At 38.6% G+C, this 8,981-nt stretch overlaps 1 protein-coding gene across 1 annotated transcript in view; it reads right to left on the bottom strand.

Moving 5' to 3' along the window:
- Positions 1–3,771: 3,771 nt before the first annotated feature.
- The window catches only part of LOC144956749 (uncharacterized), a 6,504-nt gene continuing 1,294 nt past the window's right edge, over positions 3,772–8,981 (bottom strand). Inside the window, exon 2 of the mRNA XM_078887431.1 lies at positions 3,772–7,607. Coding sequence (XP_078743557.1) covers positions 5,530–7,607 — 2,078 coding nt within the window. The 3' untranslated portion in view covers positions 3,772–5,529. The remainder of the gene's footprint in view (positions 7,608–8,981) is intronic.

Below are 8,981 nucleotides of genomic sequence, written 5' to 3'. Positions count from 1 at the left end.
CAAAAGTCGAATCCATCCGACATGAAAGCTGGTTTCATTACAGAACAAGAACAGCGAAAGTGGCAAAAAGTCACCAACTGATACTGATACTGGGGGGGGGGGGGGGGGGGGGGGGGGGTATACGAAAGACAGCAAGAATGATGTGCTTTCCCTGGCCCGCGACCAAAGGTCAGGGGTCACCAACCAGAAAACCAAATGAGTGGATCAACAACTGATATATCAGGGAAATAGAAAAGTAAAAGACAGCAAGAGAAGTTTGCGTTCTCCGGCTCACAATGAAAAGTCAAAGGTCACCATCCAGAAAGGAACAGCAGAATTGGATTTACTACTTATTTGTTCCCCCTGGTGTTGTCTTCATGTTCGAATTTGAATAGTGAATGTCTAGTTTGTGAAAGCGTGAATCCTCAGATCTGTCAGAGGTCCATACAGTTTAGTCGGCAGAGGAATGGTACCAGGCCAAAAATCCTCTTTTGCTGTTGGATGCTTTGAGCAGGTCAGCTATATATTACATACGAGTATGGGCAACAGGACATAATTGATTCATCCAGCTCAATGCACTTCACTTCACAGCAGTTCACAACGCTTGCTTTTGTTAGCTTCCCAACAAGCTGAGTGGAGCTAACTTTCCATTTCATATACTGCAATTACATATGAACGAGTCACCTTTTCGACCTTTTTTTGTACTAGTATTCTTACAGTATCTGGTCATCATTTTTGCAGTCGAATACCTACTCATTCACACTAGAGTCCAATGGGGCAATGTGCCTTGCCAAGGACAAAACGCTGGTGCTAGAATGTTTGATATTGTTCAGTGTTAACCACCACACTAAACATTACTCATATTTTATTACAAGATGCAGTGCCAGTAAACCTGAGAAGCAGGCTGAAAGGATAAGATCAGAGCTGCCAACCCCATCTGATGAGAATGTGTACAATGGGACCTCAAAATGGGGGAGATTTCATAAAAATGGGTACAATCCTGAAATCGACGGAAACTAACCATTGTGAAAGTAAGAGTAAGGTATAATTACATAAAGTCACACCGCACGAGCTCAATTGCAGCAACCATGATGTTCCCAAGACTATAATCCAATCCTTTCAGAATTCTACCTCCCAGCATGAAGATCATAATTGGTCAAAAAGTATATGAATATCCACTTGGTCACCAAGGTTTCTCAATAGGCTAGTAATAATAAGAAAACTGAAGTAACTCTGTACACTGAAAATGGGTACAATCTTGGGCATAGTTGCCAACTTTTCAAAAATAAAATAAGGAACGCTTATTTGGCCGGGGATGAGGGGACGACGTGTCCCCCCCCCCCCCCCCCCCCCCCCCCCCCCCCCCCCCCCCCCCCCCCCCCCTTCATCAAATCGCAACATATAAAAGTCAGCCTTTTTAATTACTATTACTAACACTAACAAGTTTGAGATAACAGAGGCTAGTCCAAATTAGTACCAGCACATTTGAATCGTTACAATGACACTTTCCACAATGAGATCAAGATTTCAGAAGAGACAATATAAAGAAAGAATTCAACTGCCTCAACTTTGATAAGGACCAATACACAAGAAGCACAATTGTAAAATAAATGAAATAACTTAGGATGGTTAGAAATGCATAACTGCCAACCGTTTTGGGTTTAAAAAATAGGTGAGTTCGGCTAAAAAGTAGGCGATTTTCTTTCATGCAACATAATGGTCTTTAAGTAGTACACAATAATAGTAGTTATAGTAAAATGCACCTCTAAATATTGGAGAATTCCTACTTCTTTACTTTGACAAGATAAACACACCTAAAAATGGACTATACTTATTTTTCTTGAACCTAAACCGTTAAAAAAGCTTGCTTGAAAAAAAATAAATCAAAATCAAATGAAGATGTCTTTTTAAAGGGATTAAATTTACATTTCGTAAATCATAAAAGGGAAATAATCATTGTCATGTTTAATCTATATAAGCAATTGATTTTCTGATTGAATACCTTCCAATCAAAGATGTGGATTTAATTTTATTTTTAATTAAAATAATATTTGTAACAAATAGTGAAAGTATCAATACTGTCTTAGAATAATAAAAGTATATCGAGGCTAACATCCTATTCTATGCAAATCTCCAATACATTATGAAAGGTTTGAGTAAAAAACAGGCGTCATATAAACAACTGGAATTTTTTTAATTGTTGAAAATCATTTAGATAGAGGCATAATTCAAATTCAAGAGCTACACAGGAATGGGGATTATGCTGTGCTGATTTAAACCCTGCTCATCCTCTCTCACTGGACACCAATAATAATAATAATAATAATAACAATAATAGTAGTAGTAATAGTAATAATAATGGATCAATAATAATAATTCATTAGGCTCACATGCCGTGTTTACCACAAATTAGTCAAAAATTACAAAATACGGATTTTGAACTAAAAATAAGGACTTATGGACTCAGGAAGTCAAATACGGAACAAATCCGTTTTTAACGGAACGGTTGGCAGCTATGCTTGGGGGAAATGCGTACAAGCGTACAATCGCTGAAAATTCCGCATTTCTTTGCAGTAGGTTGGCAGCTCTGTAAGATATTGCATTACAATTACAACACTGAAATACTGGGTTTGAGCCCTGCTTTCAGCACCTATCTCTCTTTTGAAACCTTTAGAAAAAGAAAAAACAAAACAAAAAAACCCCAACCCCCTAAAAAAACACCAAAACTTAGCCCTTGTTGCTCACTTCAAAAGCCGCAATGCAACTCTGGTATTTAAAGCATTATTAGCATTAAGAAAAAAAAAATTGAGCTTTTTTATATAGCGCAATATACATTAAACATACTCAAAGCGCTTTACAAGGGGTCCCTGGCCAACAGCAACACTTAACATTTAGGATGGGACATGCCGCTTCTTATGCGATACACTGTATTTCATTTTTTGGAGAGACAATGCTGTTAACGACCAGGTACTCATTTTACACCCGAGTATGGTGACAGAATGTGAGTAAAGAGCCTTTTCCAAGGACTCCAACTATGCACCGAGCAAGGCTAGAACCCAGGACCTTCCGATACAAAAGCGAGTATCATACCACGAGAACATAGCCGCACAGACCACATAGCCGTACATCAAAGTGCAACACGCATTCATCAAACAACACAGGACAGCCAGAAAAGTTAGTTGAATCCGTATTTCGACGAATACTTGAACACAACTATACGACAAAGGACATAAATTGTGATGGAGCCTACTGATCTCACTGTTTGCACAACCAGGTTTGGTAGATTGGATTGTGAAGTTATTCATGCATTTTTGTTGGCAAAATAGTGAATATTAATATTATCCACTGCGGAAATGCACACTACCACTCCAGACAACATGGCAAGCTGGATGGCATGAGAGGAGGTGTGGGCAGAAGGATGAAAAGAGGGGGGGGGAGGCGCTTGTCTCCACAACCTTAGCCTTTATAAAGTTATAACCTGAGACTGAGACCATAGCTGTCTAAGGTTGCCTGTCAGAGGCAACAATCAGCCCTGCTGATCCTGAGCATTATTCATAATTTTAACACAGGAGATATAAGAAAAAAATGCATGACATTGTCGGATACCGCAATGCAATCCCTTCATCAGTGAGTCATAATATTGTGATAAATGCTCACAAACTATGGGGCCTTCGAGGATGCAGTGAAAAAATTTACCTTGTTCGTTGAGCTCGTGAATTTGTCGAACGCGTGTTGCACTGTAATTAGTTAATTTTTGGAAATCTTTTATCAAAACAGATTCTAAACACAGAATTTTCCCAGAAAATAAAGGAATTTTATATTTTATTCTTCAAACTATAAAGGATAAAATACTATAAATAACATGGCAGGGAAAACAAGTCTTGAATTCTCATTTGAGACTCTACAATGAGGAAATACCATGCAATCGGCTTATAATGTCAAGATTGAGACTGCTGAAATCATGTCACTGTCACTATAATATCCATAAGTTGTCATATCCTATCAATACATAAAATGAAAGAGAGAATAAAGGGATACATAATTAAGTCTATATGTAGGGGCGGGACTCCTCAGGGCAAATCTGCCATCAGGAAAGTTTTGACAAGAGCATGAAAGTCGCTGTAACCTTGATTTGTTTGTTTTTAAGGGTTTTACGGCGCTTGCAAGACATTTTCATTTAGGTTATATCAGTGCCAGTAAAAAGGAAGAAAATGGGACAGTTAAAAGTTCTAGAATTACAATTAAAGCACCCAAGAAAAAGTAAGACATAGGGGAACTGGGAACAAATAGATGTAGATTCCAAGAGCATACCACCAATGCACCTAGTTTGAGATCACCTATAAGTCTCATCCAGACACAAGCACAAAATCCAACAAAGAGGAATACACTCAAATGCCTACATTATACATTAAAATAAAAATAATACATTACAGAGAGATGATTTACAAGGAAAAAAATATCTCCCAAAACAATAACTATGCATTTGACTGTTTCCCTCCCATCTAGGACTCCGGCCAGGGCCAGGACAAAACCAAGTAATCTCATGCCAAGACAAAGACAGAAAGCAAGTTGGAAAACAGATATAAGGGGATAGAAGACACAGTATGTACCCCCCTGCCCACTATGGGAGGTCAGGATCCCCACCGTCGCTGTAACCTTAAAGAGAGAGAAAAATATAGCTATTCTGACTCAAGATGCGACTAGTCTGCTTACTTAAAAATATGATATCAGAGGATAAACCCCTCTTCCCCCCCCCCCCCAATTTTCAAGGAATTCCGAGGTTCCATAGAAGAATCCCACCCCTGTCTATGATTGATAGGATAAATTTACTTCAGGACAAAGAGAGACTAAAATAAAATGAAAAGCAAGGCAAGGAAGTCAATAATGAATTAACTCACTCAATCCTAGAGATTTTTGCTACTTTTCAAAATTGGAAAAAATGTATTAAAAATGATCATGTACATAGATAGTTTTATTCAACTAACATTAACACGCAAAAAACTAAATAGGCCTACATTAGCTTTGATCCTAGGCCTATAATTTGTCTCATAAAAATGTAATAAATGGGCATGGGGTAAAAGTAACCAGGGTAAACTATGATGGATATAGCCTGTGTTAGGGTTGAGTGAGTTAATGTTTGGCTCTGATAGGCTGTGAAAGCAAGAGCTTTTATAAGACTTGAAATTGCATAATCTGACAAGAGGTGAGATGCATTTTTATAAAATGAATTGTCAAATTTTATATTCTTTTAGATTTGTCCTAACTATCGATATATTTTTTGTTAAAAGAAGAACTTTGATGTAATGTAACTGTAATAAAGTAATAGTAGGTAACATTTGTAACTGACACCTTCAAGGGAAATAACTATTACGATAATGTTTGGAAACTTGAGACATGAAATATGTCCCTTGTTTTATTAATAAAGTTGTAAACAATCAATGGCTGACTGACTGTCTTGAATCCTAACGAAGAACCCACTAGAATCTCGAGCTACCTCAGTAACCTTTAAGTCTATTGTCCTTGTAAGCAGATTGCATAGTACCCACACATTCATAGGATGGGCATTACCATCCGTGACGACAGCTGAGAGCAAAGACCGTGAGCCACGTCCAATTCTTTATACCCTTCGCGTAGCTCCTTCCCACTCTCTTCCACATTTCCACTGATGGCTTCCAGAGAGGCTGCATACTGATGCAATGGGGGAAAAGCATGTCCTGCTTTAGACGATATCTTCTTCAGAATATCTTCCGATTCCTTCAGAGTAGCTTCCAGTTTCTCTTCGTACTCTTCCCTCTCTTCATCCGTCTTGTTTGGAATGTAAACATCTTTTGTGGCAATTTGATGCCTTGTATCGTTTAGAGCTGAACATAAATTTGTGTAGTAAGCACCGACTTGGGGTAGTTTCTCTTCCAGAGAATCTAACTGAGCTTGTGTGCTATTTAAAGCAACGTCGATCTGTGAAAAGACCTTTAGTCTCTCTAGCTCTGTTTTAGACTTGGATAATTCTGCACGCTTTTTTTCATGCAATTTCCACAAGCCATGCAACTGTTCCATGGCTTGTTTTTCCTGGTCTTTGAATGACTTCTTAGCAGTGGTCGACAGATATAAAGCCTGAAGGTACCGAGCATATTGAATATCAAGTTGTAAATTCGTTATTTTGTCAGCAGTAGAATTTGGTCTTTGAACCTGAGCTGAATTATGTTGCAAAACATTGTCTGTATCTGATCCATCCCTGTCACTGAGAGCCATGGTGTAACTGGGAAGAATGCTGGAGGCATCAATTTCGTACGGGTAACACGAGTCATCCTGAGTAGGGGTCGATGTAAGTTTTTTACTTAAGTTCTTGCCAGTAGTTAAAGTTGTTGTAGGAGGTGTGCAATTATTTTTCGTTGCATCCAACAGTCTATTTACACTTGAGGTTGATTTTAAACGAGCCTTTGCTGTCATAATTTTGGGTTTTGTGACGTTTGAGAGGGAACGAGAGTTAGACATATTGGAACTTTTTGTTGTATTGAGAGTTGTGTTGCTTTTCTGGGATGTGGAGCTTGCATTTTGCATAAACCTGGAAGCTACAACACGACCAGGTTTTTTCTTAGCTGATCTAGGTCGTTTAGCGTTGATGTCTTGTGACTTGGGGTTATCTTCAAGAATTTTCTGCTTTTGTTTAGGTTTATCATTAATATCCTTTTTTTGAGTGACATATTCATACAGAGAGCAAGTCTCAGAATCCGAGTCATTTTGATATTTCAACATTTCTTTGTTCTTCGCTGCCTCAATTTTTGGAGTCCTATCAATTCGGTCATGTTTGTTCATATTATTTTCACTATTCGCAGAAGCATCTGATTCCATATCATAATCTAATCTCGGCAAAACAGATTTCTTTGAGAGACAATCCTCTCTTGATGGCAAACTGCTGGAATTTGAGGTTCTCACAGATAAGTAATGCTTAGATGTCTCCAGTGGAGAAGAACTCCTTGGATGACCAGAGGCTGGAGGTGACGATTCATGACTATACAGTGACAAAGAGCTGATATTGGTTCCAAGTTCCTCAGCAAGAATTTCCTTTATTATACCACGACTATGCTCTGAAATTAACTGACCCTTACTTTCTTTTTTTTCAACCACCAACTTTCCTTTTTTATCATCATCATCATCATCTTCCTCATTATGTAAACTGTAATTAGTGTTTGTGTTAATGTCACCATCTCGACGACTGCTTAAGTTCCTTCCATCAGCTTTTGGTGAATCGAATACAAGAGAAATCGGGCCTCGTCTTCCTGTTGAAACCGTTGTATTTTGAGGCGAGGCCTGATCTAATCCAGACTGACGCAGCTTCTGGGATCGACTAGGAGTATGACATATAACTCGAGCAGGTGAATCCTCATATTCTACTACAACTTCCACTTCTGTATTGTCAGGAGATGATCCGAGGTGGGAAGCATCGCAAACCATGATAGGTTGTTGACGTTTAGTTGTACTGGTGCTGGAGGCCATGCTAAGATTCACCTCAGAGTCTGATAGATCAAGAAATCTGGATGGAGGTTCAGCTCGGGGCGAGGCATATTCTGTCAAAGCAGGCACAGCCCTACAGGGACTCATTGTAGGATCATCCTGGACATCCCTGGACACTGTGAGAACAAATGAAATGAAGACATTGATTTTATAAAGTCAATGAAGAAAAAAAATGGAGCTTTTATATAGCGCAATATCCACTAAACATGTTCAAAGTGCTTTACAAGGGCTCCCTGACCAACAGCAACACTTAACACTTAGGATGGGACATGATGCCTGTTAGGCGGTATAACAATTTTTTAGGACGCTGTTAACGGCCAGGTACTCATTTTACATATTAAATGTTATAGTTATATTCATTTTTATACATTAGTTTTTTACAGTCCACAGCTTCTAGCAGCTTGGTAGTCATTAATTACCCATGCAGGTCATACAATAGAGAACATACAGTACAAGTGACCAGTGAGGCATATTTTTGTGTTTGCACTTTTAGACATCTCAGTGTTAGTTGAACAACATGAAGGTATCGTCAAAAGGAAAAGGTTATAGACCATAGTTCAGATGCATTTACAAAAAGATAGAGGACAACATTTACAAAATGATAAGTTCAGACAGAGAACAAAAGTAGACCCATGAGCAATCTATTTGCGAGTCTACACTGAGATTAGAGCTGTGGAGACCCAGGATTCATTCACTGGGTACCCGAGTGCAAGCAGCAGATCATAGGAATCATCAACTTGCTTCCCGGATCACTTTAGTAGCTGGCAATGAGACCCAGTGTGTGAGTACTACTTGGTGTTTGAATATTACAGACCAGGTGTTTGTTATGGACTGATGTCAAATGTATGGTAAAAGTTATGTTTGGTTGTAAAATATATTACGTCTTTCGGTTTTCTTCCAAAAAAAAACAATTTGTCCACTGATTCATGTAATACCAATTTTCAAAATGCTTTCTCAGAAAAAAAATCTGAGAATTTAATTTTGAGATTTTTGCCTCATTTTCTATTTTGTTCAGTGGTATTCATAAATACAGAGCAGGTGGCAGCTACTTCTAAATATTCAATCCAGGATATTCAGCATCTAGAATTTTTTTTAAAAATTGAAAAAAAATTTTTTTAATTCCCTTTATTCATCCCAAAGGGGAAATTTGTCTCAGAGATTTATTCCAAGGGAAGACTAGAATAACCCAGGCATCAGCCGCAGTGCAGTACCGCAAACTGAGCTAGGGCGAGGTGACTTGCTCAAGGCCACACAGCGCAGCAGGGGGTGAATGAACTCTGTATCTTTCGGGTGCGAAGCAAAGACCTGTACCCTCTGAGCCACGCTGCCCTTGTCTTCTGGCACTTTTCTACTCACTTCATATCTTGTTGTTACCAACATAAGTGCCTGCTCCACTCACTTTTCTGAATTAAAAATTCACCCCATACACCGGAGCATACTCAATGTCTCAATCGTTTCTATGTTATATGTTTGTGATGAGAATATTGGCT

The sequence above is a fragment of the Berghia stephanieae genome, chromosome 11 (assembly GCF_034508935.2).
Source record: "Berghia stephanieae isolate SIO BIC M18660-M18661 chromosome 11, UCSD_Bste_1.3, whole genome shotgun sequence".
NCBI lineage: Eukaryota > Metazoa > Mollusca > Gastropoda > Nudibranchia > Aeolidiidae > Berghia > Berghia stephanieae.
Note: the sequence above shows the minus strand (reverse complement) of the source record. Positions and strands in the feature narration are given on the sequence as shown.